The sequence below is a fragment of the Dreissena polymorpha genome, chromosome 1 (genome assembly GCF_020536995.1).
Source record: "Dreissena polymorpha isolate Duluth1 chromosome 1, UMN_Dpol_1.0, whole genome shotgun sequence".
Taxonomy (NCBI): domain Eukaryota; kingdom Metazoa; phylum Mollusca; class Bivalvia; order Myida; family Dreissenidae; genus Dreissena; species Dreissena polymorpha.
Window position 1 is genome coordinate 373,554 of NC_068355.1, and position 27,836 is coordinate 401,389.

Genomic DNA, 27,836 nt, shown 5'->3' on the forward strand with positions numbered 1-27,836 from the left:
TAGAATAAATCCAAACTGACGCCGCGCAAATATCAGCCGGATACACACGTTTAGTCTCAATAAAAGATCTTTATAATGAATTAGGATGGTAAACTACTATCAGTCAACGAACACGCATACATAAACTAATACGTTTGTATAAAATCAAACAATGTTCCGAACAGTTGGGTCGCGTTGCAATTACTCATTAAGATATTCGTCACATTTCAAACCAATTCAAGCGCGAACGTAATTGTATTTAAATTCGTTTTTACCGTCCACTGTACCCGATGGAATAATTTTCCCGATGACGCCACAAACGCTGAATCGATCCATTACTTCAAAAGGCTAAAGGACATATTTTGGCCGATTCAAAATCCCATGTTCGGGTACGGCGAAAGACGCTCTTAAATGTTACACACGTACAAAGTGTAGCGCCTAAAATGACCATCTTTACAGACGTAATATTTCATCCCCGTTATGTCTATGCAGACTTCAGGAAACGTCGAGACATTATTTTCTCAAATGCACTCGGTATGCACATGCTCTTGGCGAATTTCTTAACACAATATCCGTATATTCCTGCCCTGCATTGAAACTATTCTATTTGGAGACAAAACGCGTGACTACTTAACCAATATTAAAATAGCTGATGTTGTTTACAAATGTATAGTTAATAGTAAAAGCGATTTGATTCTTAAAGAAGCTACATAACGACTATCGACCCTTTTTTCTTTCTTTTACTAATAAAATACTTCAAAACTTCTTATCTTCTTCCGACATACTCTGCCACTCACTCCTTCATCTTCAAATGTCAACTTAAAACTTGTTTTTCACAATCGAAACACTATACACGGAGTTTGTCTCTTTCGTATACTGTTATTATTGTGTAATCATCAAAATCCAATCATGTTCGCCTGGAAACATGTAATTGTATTTGTATAGAGAGAAGAGCTCTATAAGACATTGCCTTTTGTTCTAATCCTATTCAAACGTCTTCATTGTAAAAATTTTACATGTAATTCTATGTAAAATCAAGGCGTATTGCTTGAAATAAATATGTTTAAACTAAAGTCCATTACAGACGAGTATGGTTGCTTCTTACAAATGTATGCAGTGTATCGGGTTTCACGTTTAACATCTTTAACAACAAACCATCGGTAGACACAATCAAAACTAGTCAATGATGAATGGTTTCAGATAAATAATTTCGTGTTTCAAAATCGTTATGAAAAAAACGAAGTTGAGTAAAAAGCAAAGAAAACATATTCATTGTCGATTAATTTCTCATTTGTCTAATAATAAGTAAGTATTATGAATTATCATATCTATAACACCAGTCAGTCAGCAACAACTGACTCCAGCCTTTCGTGTTATGAAAACGTGTCTATTTTGACTGTGATGATGTTATGTAACGTGTTTTATGTTATAAAGTTTCCCATGTGTTATTGGTAGTTTCCTACATGCAACATAGCTGAGGTTAATGCATACTTTTCTGTTTATGTTTTTGTTTCATTATTAATGCGCCATGCTCCACAATCCGACATGCGGCGTCGGAAGGGGGTTATTTGGTACTTCTTTGACAAGGTCTACTTGATCATATAATGCGTAACTGTATAAATGATTACATCTCAAAATGGGATTGGGTTTTTACTAGTTTTTCTATTGCATCGCTTAAGCAAAGTACATTTGAAATTAAGCAAACTATAACATGTATAATTTACAACTGAATGTATACTATAAGAATGCTGTGGATGAAAAATCAAATATTGACAAGCGTTATTTTTTTCCGTTCAATATATTGTATTACCCTCGTGAATAGGTGTATGTGGGTCGATGACATAAGGACTGGTACGATTTAGCTGCTTTAAGGGTTGGTCTAGTTCACACGTTAAAATCTAGTTATATGAACTTTTCAATGATGAGCGGATTTGATTTCCGAAATAACACATATCTACACAAAATTGATGTCTGACTTAATCTTTTAAAATAAAAAATGAACTTATAGTTTTAGTTAGTAAAATAAGCTTCTGTTATTATATTTTAATTTCAAGAAATGTTAAATATTTAGATGGCATTCAATAAATTATTTAATTTATGTATTTTTATTTCATTTTTATTAGCTCGGCTGTTTTCGGAGAAAACCCGAGGTATTGTCATAGCCAACTCGTCGTGTCGCGTCGTGTCCGTTGTCGTGTCGTGGCCGCCGTCCGCGTCGTGCTTAAACCTAAACATTTTGTTAAGGTTTTGAACATTGGCTCTAAAATCAAAGTGCTTCCACCTACAACTTTGAAACTTCATATGTAGCTGCACCTAGATGAGTCCTACACGCCACACCCATATTTGGGTGACTAGGTCATAGGTCAAGGTGTCTGTGACCTCTAAAAAAATATTCTGACAAGCTTTCATTTATTCAAAAATGCTCCCGCAGCCGAGCGTTTGCACCCGTTATGCGGTGCTCTTGTTTTATTTTATTTTAACCATCATGCATGACTCTACAATTTTCAATTCTGCAAAATACGCTTTTTTATGTTGAACCATTAAGTGAGGATAAACAATAAAAACAAATTATTTGCTTTCATCGGTATATATCTTATTCAATTTCATGGATATCTTCTTCTAAATGTGTTATTTAGCACCCTATACCCTCTCTTAATTTTGATGTTAATGTTTTCCCACACGGATTCAAATTAACCTGAGTATCTCAGCTGATATGACATTATATATAACGTTCAAGTGTTCAACTGAATGACTCTTAATCTGAGCACTTTATATCTTGGCAAAATGTACAAAATCTCTTCGAAGATGAAGATGAATAATATGCTTGGCTTCCATCCGACTCTCATTAAATACCCATAGAGCAACAGTTCAAGTAAGGACATGTATTAACAACCATACGTGTTTGAACTACTGCGCAATATTGCATAATCGGATTATTTATTTGTTTTCTTACTGAGACAGATTGCGTTATCCGTCCGATTTCCCTCATGTCTAATAACCTCCTCGATATCTAATAACAAGCCAGAAACTGACCAAATGCCTCTGGTGGGCAAATGTGTGAAACATCCCAGCTCAGTTGGTAAATTATTGAAGTCAAAGAAATGCTGCTTCTCTGAGGCATAATCTTCTATGGGTGAATTCAGAAATCAGTGGGTCAATGCACATCAAGACACTTGGGGAAGTAATGGAAATCAGGATAAGGTCTGACACAATGAATCTCTCATAATTGGTTATTAAGTCTACTTTATAGAATAGCCCGGTATTGACTTATTTTGAAATAATTAATCATGCAATTATTCAATTAACTCCGTTAGATGGAACAATAAATGTATATTGGTATAAAACAAAACAAATTCATATGATACTAAATGAATTAAATACGAAATGTTGACATTCAAGCAATAGAAGTATTTAATACATACTGTGCAACGACATCTGAAATATTTCTCCAATATGTATAAGTATTTCATATCTTCTCCAAATCATTTATCTAAACACATGCATGTTACTTAAGGAAGAACTGATAGGTAATGCATACATAGACCAGTATCGTTGAATAGAAAACTCAGCGTTTCAATTTTGATTATATTAAAGGAGATTACCACGTCATTTTGTATTACTACTTGTGATCCCGCGGTGTTACACCTAGTCATCAGGAATCGATATATTGACCTCTGAAGGGCGAATACTCTATTTCTTTTTATTTATGTTTGTGTGTAACATTTTGTATTGCTGTATCTAAAGAATTTGTTCTTGTTCAACTTATTTTGCTTCATGCCACCTTCCCTTACAACTGATAAGCGGGTGTCATACATGCTGCAGATTTTTACTATAAACAAAACCTGATTAGTCTTAAGTATTTTATATCGGGGCTACATATATATTGACTGTAAATGTTGAGCATTACTTTATCTGGATTAATGATGACTAGATTTTCCTAACACATATTGAAACCGTTTTTATCTTTCTATAGTTTCGCACTGTTTTGAAACGTTTTTATGTTTTGATTCTAAAAAGCATGACATTGGTTGACAAAGTTAACATAATCAAAATAAAATAAGACAAACGCGCTTTTTACTTTTTAAAGAAAATTGAGCACTTTTTTGCTTTGTGGCTTTTGTCAATAAGAATATCTTTACTGTTACAAGTGGAAAAGTCACTATGAGGTTTATCAATTAAAACTGTTTTAACGTATATGGAAGTTGGACTTTTTTAATGAATCCATTTATTGCCAATCCCACAAGTAAAGTCTAGATCTCCTTCAATAAAATTGCATATGAAATCGTACATTTTTTTAAAATTACATATGTTTTCGCAGTTTGTTTTATCTTAAAGTGATATTATGGGCATCTAACAGTGTATAGGTGTCTATCGCAACCGTTGTTTATTTTTGGTGTTTTCACTTCATACACACTTATATTTAATAATGCAGCATCAACATACTAAAACAATATACCGGAAAGAGAATAATAATGCATTTGAATATCAACCATACTTTCGTTTGACAACTGATCATGCATGTACGATTTTAACCTAAATTTAGTTTTAGTGCAGATTCGTTCATACGACACAAAGACACAATTTTGTTTTACAGATCATTTCGGCTTACAGGACTGGGTGGGTCACGTAGGAATATCGAATATAAAATATTTTTTTTATAGACAACTGGTAGCAAGATGAGTTGCAGATAATTGATCAGTAACCACATTTTTACTAACTCCTTTGACCTGTTATTTCTTTTCAGCTTAATTCAACAGTGCAAAATGCCTATAATATCACTTTAATTGATCAATTTAAATAATATTTTAAGGTTTATTGAGTCCCTCGAGCTTTGGACTTTATGCACAATAATTAAACTATTAATCCATTAAATCTGTTCCAGAAACTTGACAAGCAATTGTATAATGTTAACTTCAGCATGTAGCGTGCATGCCATTACAACATAGATATTTAAAAAAAAAACGGTTCACACCCTCCTAAACAAATTTATAAAATGATAACCAGCACAAAATAAAGTTATTTTATAGTAGAGCAAGGTGAACAAAAATGCTTTAACATATACTGCAGGTCTAGAAATTTGAAGAAGGTTGTGTTTGTTATGTCCGTTTGTTAAATTGTATGAACCAATTTGAATTAAAAACGTAATATGTACACAGTTAATGTTGTTAATAATACAAACTTATGACAAACTCACAAAATATCGTATATAAGCTAATATGATTCTGGAAACAGTCAGTATCTCATTGTCTGCTGGCATAACAAGTAAAACTACCGGCATGGAATATATGTAATTAAAATGTAACATATGGATGTCTATGCTTGACAATTTAAAGGACATGTCGCTACAAAAGCCTAAACCTAAAGTATGTTTTTAACATTTGTTTTGTTCATCTCGTAATTGCTCAACAACACGATGAACTCATTTTGTTCTGGTAATCAAACACACATAACTATTTGTATTACGTGTTGCTTAAATTTAACATGCACATCTATGGATTTAAATACTTGTCCATTATGGTGTAATCAGTAACATTTTCTTAACTTCGGCAAAAGGGTTTAAAAGAGTTTACTATTTTGTTTTATGAACGGTACAAAACGTATAATTCCGATACTTCCAATTTCAAGAAAAGTTGTTTTTTGTGTTTCAATGCGTTTGCAGTATAAGTAGAATGTGTTTCGGTTTGTAGTGTGCATTAAACATGTTTAATATGCGCAAAAGAATAATAACATAGTTTACACACATGTAGTTATATTTAAATACTGAAAGTAAAATACACTTTGTGTAAACCAGTAATTCACCAGTCAATAATAAAAACATTTAAGGAATGAATACATGTATAATTTCCAATACTTGTGAATCGAAGCCTTCAAGTAATGTCTGTGGACTGATTGCTTGCATGTCTTAAAACAACTCTGATGTCATAAGGGAATCATAAGATAATGCTTTCTGTCAATGTTTGTGACATTATAATGGGACAAAAATTCCACATGGTAAAATTGTTTTCCAAAAGAATGTTAACCTATCAAGTATTCTCATTGAAAATTATAAATATTTCCTCTGTCGGGATAATTACTAAATTTCAAAGTTCAAAAGTAAGGATTGCCTTATTGTATTCACTAATAAAAAACTAAATGAGATGATACGCCAATATTACTTAAAATGAGTAAACTGCTATAATACTTTAAATAGGGTATCCGGCCGACTAAACTACAATAAATTAATTATCCGCATTTCAATTGGTCTAATACAAGCGATTGGTTACTATAATCGATATTCCGCGTAATGTCTGTGGAGTAAGTACACCACAGTATATATAATATACACACCAAGCGCTTCCGTACATGAACAAAATTGCAAAGACAAGAATAATAATTGACTTTATTAACACAAACTGTCAGATATTTGTAATTCTTAAATTATATATATTATTTAGTGCTAATGTTAATATGATTGAACTTATATTTTGTACTGGATGATCGAGCAAATTAAAAAAATAAAATTAATGTTTATGAATAGACATTGAAATAATTATTATTTTTCAAACATCGACACTTGATGTTTTTTATATAGTAACAAGTAAGTATGGATTTGAAGAATAATATTTTACATTACTGTTTGTTTTTTCCATCGAAACGTTAGTATGGCTATTGTTGGGTAGAACATAAATAGTTCAGATGTGGGTCGCTAAAACAATTGGGCTTACACACTCTCTCCTGTGCGGTTTAATAACACTAACGGTATGCATCAGAAATCTACAATATTGTTTTGTTGGCCAATATACAACAAACTGTAAGCACGCGGAATGGTCTTCCTTTTTGCACTATAGTTTGTCCTTTCTGCCTGCTAAACATATTAGTTTAAATATAGCCTGACGCTTTTGTGTTCAAAGTTTACGTCCGAATAATCTTGAAAGACAAAAAATAGTGTGTATAGTGCCTGAAGGATATCATTGTTGTAAGCAAAAATGTTACTATTACAGAGATTAAATGAAGTTTAAACCTTTCTACTATTGTTTTAAAAGACATAAACATTTGTGGATCGTAAAATCTCACAATTGTTACCTGTATTAGAGTGGGGCTATAACTACATTTTAGCTCACCTGTCACGAAGTGACATGGTGAGCTTATGTGACCGTGTGATGTCCGGCGTCCGTTGTGCGTGCGTGTGTGCGTGAGTGCGTCCGTAAACAATTTGTTTGTGTAGACAGTTGAGGTCACAGTTTTCATCCAATCTTATGAAATTTGGTCAGAATGTATATCGTGATAAAATCTGGGTTGGGATTGTATTTGGGTCATCTTGGATCAAAAACTAGGTCAAAAACTAGATCACATAATAGGTCAAATAATAGAGAAACCTTGTGTAGACAATAGAGGTCGCAGTTTTCATCCAATCTTTATGAAATTTTGTCAGAATGTTTATCTTGATGAAATCTGGGTTGGGGTTGTATTTGGATCATCTGGGGTCAAAAACTAGGTCACAAGGTCAAAAACTAGGTCAAATAATAGAAAAACCTTGTGTAGACAGTAGAGGTCACAGTTTTCATCCAATCTTTATGCAATTTGGTCAGAATGTTTAACTTGATGAAATCTGGGTTGGGATTGTATTTGGGTCAAAAACTAGGCCACTAGGTCAAAAACTTGGTCAAATAATAGAAAATCCTTGTATGGACAGTAGAGGTCACAGTTTTCATCCAATCTTTATGAAATTTGGTCAGAATGTTTATCTTGATAAAATCTGGGTTTGGATTGTATTTGGGTCATCTGGGGTCAAAAACTAGGTCACTAGGTCAAATAATAGAAAAACCTTGTGTAGACAATAGAGGTCGCAGTGTTCATCCAATCTTTATGAAATTTTGTCAGAATGTTTATCTTGATGAAATCTGGGTTGGGATTGCATTTGGGTCATTTGAGGTCAAAAACTAGATCACTATGTCAAATAATAGAAAAACCGTCAACAATTTATTTGTGTAGACAGTAGAGGTCACAGTTTTCATCCAATCTTTATGAAATTTGGTCAGAATGTTTATCTTGATGAAATCTGGGTTGGGATTGTATTTGGGTCATCTGGGGTCCAAAACTAGCTCACTAGGTCAAATAATAGAAAAACCTTGTATAGACAATAGAGGTCACAGTTTTCATCCAATCTTTATGAAATTTGGTCAGAATGTTTAACTTGATGAAATCTGGTGTAGACAATAGAGGTCACAGTTTTCATCCAATCTTTATAAAATTTGATCAGAATGTTTATCTTGATCAAATCTGGGTTTGGATTGTATTTTGTTCACCTGGGGTCAAAAACTAGGTCACTAGGTCAAATAATAGAAAAAACCTTGTGTAGACAATAGAGGTCACAGTTTTCATCTAATCTTTATGAAATTTGGTCATGATGTTTATCTTGATTAAATCTGGGCTTGGATTGTTTTTGGTTAGTCAGGTGAACGATTCAGGGCCATCATGGCCCTCTTGTTTATCAGAGTGATCGCTCAGATTCTGAGAATTATTTTCCGTTATGAATCCAGTCACCAGTAATTGGCAGATCTTATCATGCATAACGAACAATTTGGTTATATAAAATATTATGTTGACCAATATTATTAAATTTATTCAACAGTTGTGTATGACTCAAACACGGTTTACATTGAAATTCCATGTATATATCATTACCATTTTGAAAGATTTAATCATTATTTCAAGAAAATTGATTGGTAAATATGTTATTTTCAATAATCCATTGCAGTTTAGTTTAATATACGATCCGATTTGCGTCCTTTTTTAACAGCTTGATCAAACATACAAATACGCTTTTGAAACCCTAAGTAGTGCCCTTATTCAACGCCTTGTAAAAGCGTGACGGTTTTCCCATTTGTGAAAACTAAATCCACTGACATTAAATGGTAAATTATAAATATCTTTAATTCGCATTTCCACTGAAAAATATATATTTCTTACTATGAAATGCTATTTCCAAAATCAACATGATCGATCCGTCGCAAAAACATGTGGAGAATTATTTGCTGACTTTTAAGGCAGATGACTTGCGCCAAAGCATTAAGCATGTTAATATCAGTTTGCTAAGACGTTTGGAAATTCGGATAATGCTGTGCAGTGATTAAACATGTGTAGCGAATCGCCTGCCTTCGATCCGTTTGTTAGAGTAGAGTGTAACCATTGCCTTATACGGCATCGTCCTCTTACAGTTATTCGGATAAAATAGATCGGACGCTAGCATTTTCAATTTGGGTAATACATAAATTTTTATTCTGAAATTGATAAAAACAATTTGCAGTAATGCCTTACAATATAACTTTGTACTGCATGACTATAATGGGTAACTCACTAATGAGAAGTAAATATTGTTAAATAGTATCTCATTGCTGTTTCATAAGGCGAACTAAATTAGTTTTTACCCATTTTGTGGAATAGTTTCGTCTAGGGTATCACGTGACTTGTCTGTATATAAGCAGTGGTTTCTCTGCATAAGGATGATTTCGAAGTTGGTTCTCAAGTCGTACACATTGAATATTATTAGGTAAATAACTTAAGCTTTCTGTCTACTGAGTAATTCCACATTGTGGTCGGAAATGTGACAGAACTAGTTGTTAGCAAGGGCTCGTCTGCTGAGTAAACCTAGGTGGACAAGCGACAGTCTATATCTATAGTTTTAGACCAGTTTCATTCATAGATTAAGACTAGTCCCATCCATAGTATCAGGCTAGGCTCATACATAGTCTCAGACCAGTCTCATCCATAGTTTCAAACCAGGCTCATCCATAGTTTCAGACTAGTCCCATCCATAGTATCAGGCTAGGCTCATACATAGTCTCAAACCGGTCTCATCCATAGACTAGGCTCATCCAGCGCAACAGATAAGGATCGTTTTATCGTTTTTACGATTTGTATTTGACAGAAAACGAATTGAAATAAAACATTGATCGTACTATAAACGATTAAGAAATAGGAAAACGAATTGCAATCAATTCTTTGTCGTTTTATTTTATCGATTCCCTCCGTACTGTGTTTGATTTGAATAAGTATATTGTAACCTTTAATGCGGTCGTAATATTAGTGAAAAGTTTATATGAACACCGGTTCATAAAAATAATCTTCCGTCAAAAAAAGTACGCGAAAATGTTGGCATATACTTCTAAGCGCGGACGTTCAAAGAAAATTTCATTAGCAGCGTGCACGTCTAATATGTTTCAATTAGTAGCGCGAAACGAATCATCGGGTAAAGACGTTGTAAAGAGTGTTTTATCGGAATTAATATCAAGTTTCAAGTTTTTTATTGGAAAATCGGCAAAACGCCTTTGACCATTTACAAACACACGAAACAAGTAAACACAATATGTAGAGAATAACATCGTTTTGTAATATATCAGGCGAGACTTAGAATAATATAAGGCGAGGCTTGCCGAGCCGTTATTTTATTCGTGCCGAGCTTGATATATTACAAAACGATGGGACAGTAACCTGTTTTTCTGTTTATCATACCACACTTTCCTAAAAATCTGCAAAACAATCTATTTTTTATGTTTAAAATGTACGCTGATTTTGCTGAAAAAGGCTTTTACACGTTGACATACATGTAGCAACGGCATTCTAAAAGACGATACGAAATAATCGCTTAGTTTAAACATCGTATTGTTTTCACTACGAATGGGAAGAGTACACCCGCTTTAATTATAAACGTCTTGAATTGGATATCAGGAATGGATTGCAACGACAAATTTAATCGAAGAACACACTTCACCGAATAGTTTGGAGACGCCATTTTGGAGATGTGTATTGAAATTGACATTTTATGATGGTGTCAACATTGACATAAGCGCGTTAAATCGTTTGTTTAAATAGTTGAGGATTAGCATAAAGTTATCATTTGTCTTTACTTTCTGTGCAACACTAACACTAGCGAGTGCAACGACTATATCGATATTTAAGACTAATTGTCCCATTGATGACGTCATTTAATTTCTGTAGTGCGGCCTGTGGTGATTTTTATAAAATAAACGTTTTTGTGATTTATGTCTTTAAACTAGAATAAAATATGTACGTTCTTGGTATCAAATTGTTTGTATTGTTGAACCTGATTCATGTTGATAGAAATAGTTGACTTTATTGCAAATCCCACGTAACTTCAAACATTGACTGATATAAGAATTTCCTGTTGACCATGATATAAAAAATATATCAGGCAACGTTATATCAGGCAGATATCAATGCGTAGGTATGATAAAGTCAAATATCACAGGTTTTGCAAGGCAAAATTCAGTGCAAAACAACGCGGCGATTCAGTGTCCGAGAAACAGTTAACCACGTGGAAAAAGAAATTCCCCTGGCTTGTCTTGGATGGAGAGGGCTTTCAAATGCAACTTAAGTGTAACCGAACATCAAAAAGCTCATCTCATCAAGAAATAAAGGTGAGTTTTTCATCTACTTTAAAAGACTTTTGACAAATCGATTTGAGGGAAAAAACTAATTGTTTCAAAAAGCTTGCAGTAAAAACTAATTGACATCAAATCTTATCTGTTGCCCTGGGCTCATCCATTGTTTCAGACCAGGCTCATCCATAGTCTCAGACCAGGCTCATCCATAGTTTCAGACCAGGCTCATCCATAGTCTCAGACCACGCTCATCCATAGTTTCAGACCAGGCTCATCCATAGTCTCAGACCACGCTCATCCATAGTCTCAGACCAGGCTCATGCATAGTCTCAGACCACGCTCATCCATAGTCTCAGACCAGGGGTGGTATTCCAGTAGCTTCTTAAAAGATGAGGATAAGAAATAATCTTATCTTATTTTTTTTCTTAACTAAGGATAAAATTGAGATATTTCTTAAGTGGTATTCCGAGGAAAATCTTAAGTTAATCTTTATTAAGATTTGCCTTAATCTATTTTTATCCTCAAGCGGAACGAATGCTAATTTGCATAAATTTTCGGTTTTTACCGTTCTAAATAAAGTAACGGAAGTTTCATATGCGCATGCGTAAACATTTGTTGTCAGACGATAATGTCAACAAATATGGCCGACATCGATAAAAAGCGATCGGCAAATTTCAGTCCTAATGACTGCTTGTTGCTGGCTCATATTATGAATGAGCCAGCTCAAGAAGGATCAATTTTGACGCGCTATGCCTACCTGAAAAGCAGATTCAACCCATGTTAGTATTAAAAAACGTTATATATCATTATTCGTTACGGTGTAGCTGTCATAGTGTGAAGTAGTTTGACATATTTGCGCTCTTGTTTTGTACATATATTTTTTTTTCAAGTCGACATAGTTAATAAATTTGACACGATCATGCATTTACACTTACTTTTTTTATTAAATATACACAAATAAAAATTGATTTTTAAACTGGTTAACTAAAATATGTTACAATAAGGTTATTTGACAGATGATAGTAAATATTTATGACAAACAGACACAAACCAGTTTTGCTTACAGGCATATTGTGGAATAAATGAGTTGACAAATGTCAGCTATTTTTTAGCATGACTAAAGTATATTTATTTCTGGTTAAGTTAGTTTAATTTTATATTCTCTAGCCTAACCTCAAGTTTATGTCTTGTAAGCCATTTTTTTGTGTGTTTGATGTAATAGATATAAGAATGATATCTATGTTCATGCTCTGTATCTGAAAAAAATGAATAACAAACAAGTACCATACCAGTAGATCTTCCTCTAAGCAGAAAATTACTCAGAAAATAAGCTGAACAGAAAAAGTGTAAATAGATGTCTGCAAAAATAACATAAGTGTTAATTTAGTGCGAATATTGTGCTTACTCATTCGTTGTGTACAAAGTATTGGTGGACGGTGTTAACGATATCACAACTCTACGTGCACCTGCATGGTTCTCCTACGAAGGAGTGAAAAGAAGATACAAGATACAAGGCGTCAAAATAGGACAGCGTCACTTTAGGGCACTTGACGATAGTCTTATTCATAAGACCAGCAAAGAATTTGGAGTTACTTTTTATATAGGGCTTAATTCTTTGGCTCTTAATACTACCAATATAAAAAGTAGTTAAATATTTGTACAGCTTAAGTCAGTTGGACTATATTGTAGCACACAAAGTCGAAAGTGGCATTTACCTGAAATTATGTCACTAAGGAAATGATGTATCGGTACAACTGTCATGTTTGATTTTGTTTAAATACATACATATATTTGAAATAAAACTCTATTACAGTTTGATATGCAAATATCATATTTTCAGCAATTACTTCAACTTCAAAAAAGTTGATGTGGGAAAAAGTAGGTACAATTTTCAACATGAGGGCAGAGTACCCTAGAGATGTTGTGGTCCTACAGAAAAAGTGGGACAACCTGATCCAAACCCACAGGTCAAAATATCAGGACCACCTATTTGCGCAAAACAAAACAGGTTTGCACTTGTATTAAGAATGAATTTAAATAAACTGAATGAAAGCTTCCAATCCTCAAGATTGGTTAATGTAATATAATGGGTTAAATTATTTTTTTTTGTTTTAACGGAAAAATTGTTTGGTCCTTATTGTCTACCTAAAATATCTGTCTTATGAGCAATTATTCAATTGTTTTTTTATTAAGTAACCATTATATTATTCAACATTTTTTGTTTCAGTGTAATTGATAAAATATCAAATATTTGTACAAAAATATTAAACATATATAAAATATGCCCTAAAACCCTCAATTTGTCACCCAATATCCAAAAAAATGCTATACTGCAGGTGGTGGAGCTGTCACCACTGTGCTAGGGCCAATTACAGAGGCAATTATGGACGTGGTTGGTAGAAGTTCTTCCAACACTGTCGGAATAGTTGAAGCAACATTTGACAGCTGGTTTCTACAGCTTGATGCATTTGATGCATTTAGCGATAGGTAATTTATTTCTTTAAAAATTGAGGGGGGTGGGGTAACAGTTATACAATTTCATTTTGTCAGACGTTTTTCTACAGTTTCTGCATGTTAGAATATCTAACCCATTCCCATTTATTTCCAACTTGTTTAAAAAAATCCCAATTCTAGAATAATAGCACACAAGTCATAAACAACACTATTCTTCAGTCTCTATCATATCCAAAAAGATTAAACAGATAAATTCTGAGATCATATCTATTAATGTGTAATACATAATTATATTTACTATACAATTACCCTAGTATACAAAACAAATTGAATAGCATTAAAAATCCCTTATGCACCTATGTTCTTTTTCCCCCCAACAGAGAAAAAAATGCCTAATTTTTTATATGCAGTATGTTGACAAAGCAATTAATTATAATTATTATTTTTTAATTGGTCAATCAAAGCCCTGGGGCATCACAAGGACCTCAAACAGCTACTGCAATCCATCTGCCGACTGCAGCACCAAACAGGCTCAATCGTGCTTTGCCAGTTACTGGTAGTGGACCGGCTGCAATTGCCAATGATGCCACAAGGTACTTATCACATTATGGGTATAAATTGGTGCACAAGAATTGTTTTAAAAAAATATATAAAATAATGATCAACCAAACAAAATGGATACATGTACTTTAATTAAACATAATTTAAATTTAACAGGTTTCAATTAAAACACACTCATGCATTTTGATGACATCAAATAAACAAGATATGTTTTTGTCAGAAACACAATGCCCCCTATTGCACAGCTTTGAAGCCATATATTTGACCTTTGACCTTGAAGGATTACCTTGACCTTTCACCACTCAAAATGTGCAACTCCATGAGATGCAAATGCATGCCAAATATCAAGTTGCTATGTTCAATATTGAAAAAGTTATGGCCATTAAAGTTTTCAGACAGACTACTGATTGACATACAGTTCAACTGCTATAGACCACCCTACTGGGGGCGTAAAAATGCATTGATATTTGAACTTTGACCTTAAAGGATGACCTTGACCTTTACTTTTCACCATTCAAAATGTGCAGCTCCATGAGATAGACATGCATGCCAAATATGCAGTGGCTATCTTCAATATTGCAAAAGTTATCAAACTTTAACCAAGGTTAAAGTTTTGGGACAGAATGACAGACAGGCAGGCAGGCAGGAAAGACAGGACAACAACAATATACCCCCAATCTATCGATCCTGGGGCATAAAAATTCTATAATAAATTCCAGCAATAAAATAGCTTTGAATTAGTTTAACATATGTTTTGCATAACCAAACTTTGAAATGTCAAGAGATAAATGATAAGTTATTCTACCAGTGTTCACAAAAATGGTCATTCATTCTATCATGACTGACAAATTATGTGCATGACTAACAAGCAGAGAGATTATCAGTGTGATTGACAGGGATGTTTTCATGTGTCCTTTGATTGACTGAAAGCTGATATGATGCCATTATATCAGTTGTTGTATTAATGTAAATGTGCATAAACAAAACATAATTCACTAAATGAACAATACAATACATCTTTATAGCTTCTCAATATTATAGTGTTTGGCAATTCTTTCTTTTTGCTTAGCCAGTCTGACAAAGATGTGTTTGGAATGACAAGTTCTGTAAGTCTGTCACACCTATTAATTGCTAGTAATAATGCTTTTTAAAACTAGTTTTAACAATTATTATGCTTAACAAACTATTCCAAAACATTAATCAAGCTCTAAGACACAATAACTTTACCATAGATATTTTAATTTTGTCCCCTATATTTGAAAACAACAAAACATTGTGAAATTGTTCTCCTCGTTAAAATTTAATGAAATCCCTCAGGCACTTGTTCTGATTTTCATTACAGTAATGCAACAATAGAAACTGTCTGCTGCAGTTGCGGTTGCCATACTAGAGTTCAAAAACTCAAAGAAGAAAAGCTAACACTCCAAATAAAACTTCTAAAGAGGCAGTTAAATTATGAGGAATGAAGTTGAATTTATTAAAGGGGCCGTCCAACAGATTGGTAATTTGACAAAATTTAAAAAGTTGTTTCAGATTCACAAATTTTCGTTTTTGATGTAATATTTTTGGAGAGAATAGTAATACTAACCATTTACCATGCTCTTAAATATCCATTATATGCATCTTTTGACTATTTGAAAACCTGAAAATTATAAAGTGTTGTGCGACGCGAAACAATTGAATACTTTGGAAAGTTCTGTTGTTGTAGTTATATTTTGGGTAATTACGAGGATTGCTTATAATATAGGTAAAAACTGCATGCGCTCTAAGCATGAGCATGGATGGTGGAGTGGTATGGGTGGGAGACTTTTTACTCCAGGTCAACTGTTTAAATTTATCAATATAAAGCATTAAATTACATGCTTCAATACATGTCAAAATCTGTTGGACGGCCCATTTAACTGTGTTTTGAACAATTTGATATTTAAAGGGGCATATCAATGGCCAGAACAGTATTTCATATTCGGAAATAAATTGATACATAACAAAAACTTATTTCTTACAACATTGAGCCTGCAGTAACACATATTCTCTATGTATTTTAATAATTGTAACCAGTTTTCCCCAGGACACCTTCAAAATTGCTGGAAAATTGTAGTAGTTTAATATTTATGATAAAATCATGTACATAAGTATTATGAAATGTGCATGCTCAATTACAATAATAGACATTTCAAAGTACGTCAGAGTAGAAAAAACTCATCCAAGCTTGTGAGTTCTAAGTTTCTGTAGCTATATTTTTTCTTAACAATTTCACCAAGCAAGTATTGTTCCTCACGATTTATAATCATAAAAAAAGGAACTTAAAAATTTAACTATAAAGAAAAATACTGAAGATATGCCCCTTTAATACAGCATCAAAAAATAAACTGTTTAAGATGTTACCATTATGTTATTATTTGCTGCTGTATATTTGTTACCAAGAACCTGTAATATTTTTATTTAATAGTGGCCAAGGCTTGTGTGTCTAGTTTTCTAAGCCTCACATGAAACTTCAAATAATATCTAAAAGTATGTATTAGCAATTTGATCCCGGTAACGCAGTCCATTTTGTGCAACTCCTGCATTCATATTGTTGTTATCATCGTTCTGATCATCTTCCTGTATTACTGGATAATCATCAGGTATCGGAATGTTCAGGTCTTTGCAGATGTTATGCAACACTGCACAGGAGATGATTATCCTTAAATTAATTAAAAAAACAACTGATTATTTGCCATGTTGCAATAGTTTACAGTAAGCACAGTGTGTGCATTACAAACTTGTTGGCTGTGTATACAAAAAGATATTTAACTGATGTATTTATTTTTTCCTTGCATTTTTCACATGTGAACAGTGTTGTTGTCACATATCCAGCACTAAGTATATTATGTATTAGCAGTATTTACTTAAGTTACAAAAATTATTTTAAATGTTTTCTTCTAGCTTTTGGCTATACAATATTTATTTTAGTTCATTTCACAGCTTCTTACCTGCAGACTCTTTCTGGTTTCATTCTAACTTCACCATGTAACACACCCCACCTTCTTTTCAGTTGTCCGATTCCTCTTTCTACTTTTGCCCGTGTAATCTTCAATGATCTGTTTCAACATAATATTGAAAATAAAAGAGTTTTAATTACTTAACTTATGTATGTCTAGAAAGTAATATAGTTTAATCTGTATGTACACATGTAAAGAAGCATGTTACAAATGTACTATAAATCTGTTTTACATGGTTATAAAACTTATGTTTTTGTAAACAGAGCAAAATACATATGTAAAAAAAAATAATTAAACTCCTTTATTGGTAGGTACTGTTTTTTTCTTCATCAAGATACTTTACCATTACAACCTATTGATTTGATTTAATATTTACACATTGAAGCACTAATTAATTTAAACTTTCAATCTTCACATTGCTAAGAAAATTCATCTGCTTTTTATTGCGCTATATAAAATTATTCATGCAGATGTGTTAGAACTAACTGTTTTGTCAATAAATTGTATGCACACTTAAATAAATTATATTGTTATAATGTGTTCGTCATTCATGCTATAAACTGTTTATATAAGTTAAATTTTTAGACAAACATTTTTTTTTAAATTATTTTTTTTATAAATGGATACCTGTTGTAGGCACTCTGACTACCTGGCTGTGGATTCAGATATGGTGTAAGCAGCCATTCTGAACATGCATATCCACTGTCGCCCAGAATGTGATATCTGCCTCTAAAGGGAATATGCCCGTCCGCAAACATCTGGCGTAGACCACTGTTATTAAGAATTCTACTGTCATGCACACTTCCAGGCCAACGTGCAACAACATTTGTTATTTTGTCAAAAGCATCAATGACAATTTGAACATTTATACTGTGAAAACCTTTTCGATTCACATACACTGCTTCATCTTCTGATGGCGCCTTTATTCGAACATGAGTTCCATCAATTAATCCTACCACTCTTGGAAATCGGGCAATTCCATGAAAATGTTCTACCTGAACATCTAGCTCTTGAATGGTGGTTGGAAATTTAATAAATCTGTTTACAAACCGTTGAGATGAAAGTTGTTGTGTAACCTCGTTAATTACTTTAGAAACGGTGGACTGTGAAACATTGTGTATATCGGCATCATTCAATTTTATGCCACCAGTGGCCAAGAATCTTAAGGTCAAAAGGATTTTTCCATAGCAGAGAGACTATTATGTCGGTGAGTTGCTGGCTGTATTCTTGGGCCAAGTAATTGTTCCAGAAACATCAACCCATTTCTATCAAAGCTGTACCGTTCTAATAGTTGACCATTTGTAAGAAGATCAACTATATTTTCTCTAACTTGCATGATTGTCTACAAAAAAAGACAATTAAACTTTATTATTAAATAACGATAAAATATATAGTCTAAATCACTTACCTGCATTTCATTTAAAATCCATTGGAGTTTTTGAACAATTCTCTGAAGTGCCAGTGCTTACTTGTATGTAAAGCACGTCACTTTCTGAGAATGCATTCATTCATTAATATCCATTATCCTTCAGTAATATCACACATCACACAATTTCAATACACGGAAGTTAAATCCTTCCGATCTTTGTACAAAAACGTAATGCGTGTCCCAATATAAACGTGTATTATTATCAACCACCATTTCAAAATGGGTGGGGTAATTTTATTGAAGAGAAATTAAAGGGGCCTTTTGACAGATTTTGGCGTTTTTTAACTTATTCAATAAATGCTTTATATTGATAAATATAAACATTGGATCGTAAAAGCTTCAGTAAAAAATCAAGAATAAAATCAAAAAAAGGAAAAGAACATTGCCCGGAGCAGGTTTCGAACCAGTGACCCCTGGAGTCCTGCCAGAGTCCTGAAGTAAAAACGCTTTAGCCTACTGAGCTATTCCGCCGAGTACACAAACTGAACGTATTTTATACCTTATATAAGCAATCTTCGTAGTTTCACAAAATTTAACGACAAAAACAGAACTCTCCGAATTATTCAATCGTTTCGCGTTGCAACGCTTTATAATTTTGAGGTTTTAAAATCGTCAAAAGATGCATATTATGGCTATATTAGACCATGGTAAATGTTCAGTATTACTGTTTCCTCCCAAATATCATAACTAAAACGAAAATTTGCAAATCTGAAACAACTTTTTTCAATTTTGTCAATTTACCAAAGCGTGAAAAGATCCCTTTAAATATACAATTCCAATGACTTTTCAACTTACAAACACCATCATTACAACAATATCTAACCATTATGTTGAGATGTTTTTCATATTTTCCTGAATAATGAACGATGGGAAACGTTATTTTCGCAATAAACCATAACGCATTTATAACTTTCACAGCTTTACAAAGTGCATTTATCACAACACAGTATTGATTTAACAAGCGGATACAACCGAATATCTATAAATAAACTCGAGTTGTTGAGGCTACTTACCAATAGAACATCGCTCTTTATAAAATGTTCTCCAAAATTGCACGTCAATATTAAAATACGTGTAAATAAACGGGTACCGTAAATATACAACGGACGCGTTTGTGTTTTAAACTTTAAGGACGAGTTTAAGGGAAGAATTTTGTCTCTTAAATTTTAAGGAAAAAACGAACAGTTTTAAGGAATTTCTTAATATAAGAAATTTATGGAATACCACTTAAGAAATTTCTTAAATATTAAGGAAAAAACTGCTATTTTAAGTGAAAACTTAATATTTAAGGAAACTTCCACAAGGTAAGAAGCTACTGGAATACCACCCCAGGCTCATGCATAGTCTCAGACCAGGCCCATCCATAGTCTCAGACCAGGCTCATCCGTTGTTCTTATTGATTAGTTTGTTATATTGACCCGGTTTTGTTGATTTCTACTGTGATTTATTTTATACACCAATCATTTTTCCAAATCCTTTGTTTCTAATCACACTGGTTAAGCAGCCATTATATATCCTTAGCCAGCGCGAATTTTAGTCTGGTTAAAGTCACTTTGCACGTTACACATATAATGCCAGATAATAGCAATAGCAAAAAGCTTAACAAAAAGGTGGATGGATGGCCCAGATTCAGAAATCTTTATAAATATTGAATTAGCTAGTGTTTGAGTGTGTAAAGAGATTTCTGTTCATATGTGGTAATCGTGTAAATGTAATTAAACTACGTTAGTCATATTATCTGTTGAATAATTCGTGTTATCGTTAGATCGTATTATGAATATGCGAAAAATATGAAAATTAAAATAATATATATTTTTGTTTAGTCTATATGCTGGTAATAAAGTTGTTCGCTCGTTTATATTATTGATGTGTATGCAAAAATGACACATTTTGAGGAAGATGTAAAAATAATATAATTGATATGCGATTATAAAAATCAATTTGAACGATTGCATAATTAATGTTAAGAAAATTCCTTCCCGGACAAAAATGAGTCAACACATGTAATGAAAGTAAACGACATTTATAGTATTTATTTGAAAAGAAATGTATTTCATGGTATCTGTTTTAAAAGTTTTTGCGAATACAATATGACCAATCAATCCTTTTCAATTTACTCCTGAACATTAGCAATATTTACAGTTGATGTATCAATATCATAATGTAATAAACAAATGTTATGTATACACTTGAGCAGTAGAAAATAGTCATTTAGTGTTTTTGTTGATCAATTGTGTTATGATATGCGTGCATATTCCAGTCTTTTAACTGTGAAAAATATGGTGTGTAACATTCATGTAACTTAAATGTAATATAATATCAATATTGTTATCGAGTTCGCTGGCTTTAACAATGAAATAACTTTATATACGTAAAGTGCGCGAGCGTTTTTTAGTGTTTTCCAAACTGTTTTGATTATGTGTATTAAACATTTCTCATCATTGGCTTTGCTTCTGCCCATAATGGCGAGGATGGCGAGGAATGAGATGCTTACGATGATTACCATAATGATGATAATGATGGTGATATGGTTATGATATGAGTATTATTCTTATTGATATTGCAATTATGATGATGATAATACTTACTGTTTATAACGCTATGATTTCCCCAAGAAAGCCCTCACGATGTATAAACATCAATGTTAAGCTTCTGCCACAAATTGTTTAAACTACTTATCTGAGGCCATCTGGTACTTTTAATTACAATCCTACACAAAATATGAGCGCGTGCATTTCATAGTGTTTGAGGCCCCCTGCTGCAATTAATAATCAAGCGGTAGTCAAGCCACTTCAGTTGTATAAATTATGCCAGCAGGTCTCCAATAAATACATCGTGTACTATTATTTGCGTCAATTACCTTTAACTTAACGAGTGCAGATATCCGTAATTAAAACATAATGGGCAGGAGGATAAAGACCCTGGGTATTTCTGTAGGATAAAAGTATATTATGGAATGAAATACCATATACGTATAGATAAAAAGGCGTTCACTATCCACTATTAAACTCACCTACCATACATTAATCAATGCTTTTGAGGATTGTGACAAAATAACCATAATATCCACATTAAAAGTGGATAGGGGTTTCAATAAATATTTCAAACGTAAGTACCTACATACCGTTGTATCTGTATCACATGCCCGTCACAACTTTCAAAAGGTTGAAATGCTTGCTGATATAGAAACATACCATTCGTGATTTCATTTCAAACGGAATGGAAGGTCGCACTAGTTCTTTGGCATTAATTCAGCTGCTTAGTTTTCACAAATTTCCCTGGGCCTAAACTTACGGTAATGAACATCATTATTTATTTTATTGTAATGGTTTATGTCATCGCTGGAATTGGAAAATAATTAGTATAGTAGATTGATATTATTACACTGACAAATGTAAATGCACTTAGTAGTCCTCACTTTATTTTATTGCATACAATATATTACAATATGAGAACATTTCATCGCATGACATATAATGAAAGCTTTAACATAGTATGATGATTTTATAGACATGCATACTGCCACCGCATTTGAGTATTTATTTATTTTAATATTAGCATTAATGTAACGAGCCACACATGTGTACTTAGGAAAGTATCTATATCATCAATTTAATCAATGAAATGAAAGTTTCAGTCGTCACTAGACAAGGCAGTTTGCATAGTTTCAATGCTTAAATGACGAATGTTATTCAATTTAAATTCGGAATAAACATATTCATGTATTGCTGGTACACTATTAAATAAATTGTATGATTTACTTTTATTTAAATTTAGTATTAAAATTAAATTTAAACGCTAAAATTATTTTAAAATACAATATTCATAGTAGTATTGATGCTGTAGTAAACACCGGTTATGTTGGAGTACTTGGTCATTTTAACACTAATTCTTAACATAAATATATACATGTATCTGCATGTTTAATATGATTTGTATTTTTTCAAATCAAAAACTAACTTGATTGATGTCTTACTTGATACATATGTGATGTGTGTTGTTGAACTCAGTGAAACTTCTCGTGGAGAGTATGTTTAATGGTATCGCATTGAAAGTCAAGATACATGATGCACGAATGATGTGAACGTCAAATATAAGTAAATCGGATAAGACCGTCAGTTTCCCCATTATTTGCTGAATAACGCTATACCTTATCGCATTTTGACTGTATATTATATAAAGCATTAATAGCATACTAGCAGAAATGAAAGTGTTGTTTTTGTGTGTAATATGGATAATTAAGTATCAAAGAATGAAGTAACATAAAGGTTGACACACATTCTGCTGATGATGTTATATTAATATATATGCATATGTTGTTTATATCGAACAAGCATCAATGATTGTATTCCTATTGCGAACAAATAACTATTGAGTTAATGGTTATGCTAAAACAGATCGTACTTTAATATTTGTTGGATGTGTTTTATACAACAACATGTAACATAATTCACTTATACATTTCAGTTGGCGAAGTATAATTAAGCAAGTTCCAGGTACGGATAAATCATACCTCAGATAGCGATCTGACATTTTTTTAACATCAAATGCCAAGTGCTGGAAAAATTGTCACCAACTTGTCTGCACGAATATGGATATTATTTCAATTGTATTTGCCTAATTATGGAAATCGTGTAATCATTGCAAACATTATGAGACAATACACGTATTTCTTCCATGCGCGCACGAATATCTATGACATTCAACGTAGAAAGAAATAAGTGTGCACTTGTGGGATTAGTTTTACGTTCGATGTCGATGTGTAAAATTCCGGTCAAACCAAAGCATTTTTATCAGGAACTTGACAAAGTGAATATCCACACGTTAATGTTATTATTTTACGATAGGTTTCTAATTCGTTTCATTTTATGAATATCATACATTTTTCCCAATGTAAAAACACAGTGTATTACTTAAGAGGCATACAACTAATATTTCTACAGGTATGAAGACAAATTTGTTAAACGCTGTTTATATTTAAAGTTTCTATAACGCTCAAAATCAACGAAAATTTCGTTAAGTGTTGCGTAAAATAAAGTTAACACATTAACAATCAGTGTTCCTTATAGCAATAGCCAAAATTTCAACGCTAGATGTGGTATGATTACATAGATTTTTGTAGATACAAACTGCTCGTTTTTTATTTATTTGTGGCCACAATAAATTCCCGCGGATATATCTAGTCATACGACACACGAACACCATTTAAGTGTTCATGTGTCGTATGAATAGATATGCGAAACAATAATAAAAACGAGCATTTTGTATCTACAAACTTCTATTTTACCAGACGACATCTGACGTTGAAATTTCGGCAATTGTCATAAGGAACACTGAATTTTAATTGGTCAAGTTTATTTTACGAACAATTGTACGAAATTTTCGTTGATTTTGAATAGTAATGTTACTTTAAAGGGGCATTTTCACGTTTGGGTAAATTGACAAAATTAAAAAAGTTGTTTCAGATTCGCAAATTTTCGTTTTAGTTATGATTTTTGTGAGGAAACAGAAATACTGAACATTTACCATGCACTAAATTATATGCATCTTTTGACGATTTAAAAACCCGATAATTATAAAGTGTTGCAATGCGAAACCAATTAATAATTTGGATAGTTCTGTTGTTGTCGTTATATTTGTGAAACAACGAGGATTGGTTATATGAAGTTTAAAATACACCTGTCATTGTATCCGGAAGGATGGCTAGTGGTCTAAGTGGTAGACTTTTTACTCCAGGACTCCATGGGTCAGTGGTTTGAGCCCTGCTGAGGGTTTACCTTTTTTTCTTTTTTTAATGTTATTCTTGATTTTTTACAGGAGCTTTTTATATCCAATATTAACATTTATAAATATAACGCATTTAATGACAATCTTCAAAACATGCCAAAATCTGTGAAAAGTCCCCTTTAACATAATAGACAGCTTGTATCTTCCTCAAATAGACTACTAGCATACCAATACAAATATCATAAACATACAGCTTAATCAAATCGAAATTAAAAGAATTTGTTAACAACACTCCATCTGTACTAATTAAAGTAAATGTTAGCATAGATGTTTGATTTCTTTTTGACACAAATAAGAAAGAAAGTCGTTCAGAACGTGTGGTTATGTACGTCGCGTAGTCAATCTACACGTGATAACACATGGAAGGAATAAGTGAGTACACCTCGTACAATGCGTACTGTAAAGAATATATTTTCATCCAAAATCAACATCTTAGAACATTTACATATTTCAGTGAATTTGTGTTTAATTAAAGATTTTTGCGATGTAATTTAACATTATGAACAGCCTGATAATTTCCTTTGATAGTATTTGCAATTGCATTTGTTTAAAGTTTCTTAAATTTAACTGATATTTCATTGTAATTTCAATTATTAAAACAAATTGTTTTTATCATTCATAACTATAATGATGGTCTTAATAATTTTGACATTAAAAAGAAATGAAACTATCACATTTAACTGTTTGTAAATTGAATCTTAAGAGACTTATGTTCTCACATCACTGAATACTAAATGGCAGGATATTTTCTAAGCACTTATCCATCAACAGAAAGAGTTGCTAACTAGATATTTAATAAGCATTCTATATGAATATTGAACTTGCATAATCATGGTTAAATTTTTTTTATCTTTGTGCATTGCAGTTAAATTAATATTCTTTTAATTATTAAATACTAGAACTCTATTTTGGGTCTTGTTCAATAAATGTTGTATTATACATACCTTAGTGCTTTTTTCGGACATTTAATAAAAACAAAACATTTGCAACATTTACATGCAGATGAAAATCAAAACGTCATTATAATAATTTGTAAATAGTGCTATCCAAAATTACTTTATGACTGCTGATTACGTTCTATAGTTTCTTCATAGAAACACACATATCATTAATATTTTAGAAGTACTACATCATTTGTGTATTCAAGTGATGCAATAGCAATAGGAAATAATTAAATTTGTGTTATTATAATATAAAAAGCGTATGTTGGTATATGGTTTTAGCATTATTATCATATTGTTCAGTCTTCGTCTTTTTAATTGATTACCATGTATAAGTTTTAAAACTTAGTTAGTATATTTTCCGATATTGATACGTGTTTTAAATCATAAAGAAACCTTGATCTTAAACTTTAAAAGAAGCTAGTAAAGTACTCGTAGAAGTATTTTAATCGACTGCGAGATCGCGGAAATATGTACTGCGGTTATTCAAGAAGCATTTGCTATTTGCATATTTCGACTGTGTTGTAAGAAGTATAATTTGTGTACATTCAACCTAGAATGCTGAATACAAAATCACATTTAGACATTCGTTAAGATTCAGATCTATCAACCTTTTAACAATCAGCGATTTAATTTCAGTTGATAGACAACAAACAGCTGGAACAAAACACATATCAACACTGATAACAAAATTGATGTCTGATGTAAAATATGAAAACATTACAATTACACATTACATAAATTCGAAATAATCAATTATTAAATTAAAATGTTATTGAATTGTAAGTACAAAATTTGTCAATTTCTCGATGATTATGATAATCACACGGCATTGACCTTCTCGTATGAACATGGCTCAGTTGCGAATTATTACGATCAGTGTATTCTTCAAATCACTGAAACTTTTAAAATAAATGTAAAAATAAGCTTCTGTTATAAGATGTTCATGACAGGAAAATGTTTAACATTAAATCCCATTTAATAAATGCTCGCATTATTATTTTGTCTGATTTTTTTTTCAACAGTATGCATTAAGTTCACATTTTAAATGTTGAAATCTTCAGGATAAAAAAAAAATTAATTGCTTTTATCAATATATATCCAATTGAATTTCAGGGATGTCTTCCTCTAAATTTATCATTTAGCACATTATACCATCTCTTAAGTTAGATGTAAATATTATTCCACACAGATTAAAATTTACGTGCGCTTTTCAGATGATATGTTCTTATATGTAACGTTCCAGTAAGCAACTGAATGACTCTTAATCTATGCACTTTATATCTTGGCAGAATGTACGATTCCTCTTTAAGTTGAAGACGAACAATATTCTTGGCATTCAATTCTGCAAATCATAAATGTCCATACATCGCTAACATAAGTTTGAGGAATGAAATGCATTAACGACCATACATGTTTGAAACACTGCGCAATATTGTTTGATCTGATTATTGTTTTAGTTTCTTTCTGGGACAGATTGCCATATCCGTCTGAATTACCAAATATCGAACAACCTCCTCGATATATAATAATACACCAGAAATGTGTTATATGCCTCTGGTTGGCAAATGTGTGTAACATCGCAGCTCAGTCGGTAAATTATTGAAGTCAAAGAATGCTGCTTCTCGGATGCATCATCTCCTTTGGGTAATTTCAGGATCTTGGTACATCAGAAAGTCAATGAATATTAAGACACTTGGGGAATGAATGGAAATCAGGATAAGGTCTGACACAATTAATCTCTCATAATTGGTTGTTCAGTCACTTTTTAGAATAATTCAGTATGGGCTGATTTTGACATAATTAGTCATGAACTTATTTAACTAACTTGTTTAGATGAAACATAAAATGTCCATTGGTATAAACCAATACAAAAAGTGTATATAATACTAAATTAAGTCTACACACAATGTTTACTGTCAATAGTTAGAAGTATTTCTCACATCAATTACAACGTTATCTCACATATTTCATCAATAGCTTATACGTGTTTGCTAGCTTCTCCAATCATTTAATTAAAAACTCACATTCTGGTTCCGGAAAACTGATCAGTTATTAAAACACAAATCAATGACGTGGCATAAAAAGCTCAGCGTTCAATTTTGATTATAGGAAAGGAGATTGCTGCGACCTCTTTTATTACTTGCGATTCCTTGGTGTAACACCTTATAATCGGGGACAGATATATTGACCGCTGAATGGTGAATACTCCAGTTGTATTCATTTTTGTTTGTGTAGCATGTTTTCGTGCCGTGTCTGATAATGTGTTTTCCTTCCAACTTATTTTTGTTCAACAATTCATTGCGTTTACCGCGTGAAAAGG

The 27,836-nt window shown here is 32.4% G+C and overlaps 1 protein-coding gene across 1 annotated transcript; it reads left to right on the forward strand.

The window, feature by feature from the left end:
- The first annotated feature begins 11,724 nt into the window (after positions 1-11,724).
- On the forward strand, positions 11,725-17,861 carry LOC127865293 (uncharacterized). Its single transcript, XM_052405299.1, has 5 exons — positions 11,725-12,139; positions 13,201-13,368; positions 13,697-13,847; positions 14,279-14,407; positions 15,718-17,861. Exons 1-5 carry the CDS (start codon positions 11,989-11,991, stop codon positions 15,839-15,841), a joined length of 723 nt encoding a protein of 240 aa, XP_052261259.1. The 5' UTR covers positions 11,725-11,988; the 3' UTR covers positions 15,842-17,861.
- Positions 17,862-27,836: the final 9,975 nt, after the last annotated feature.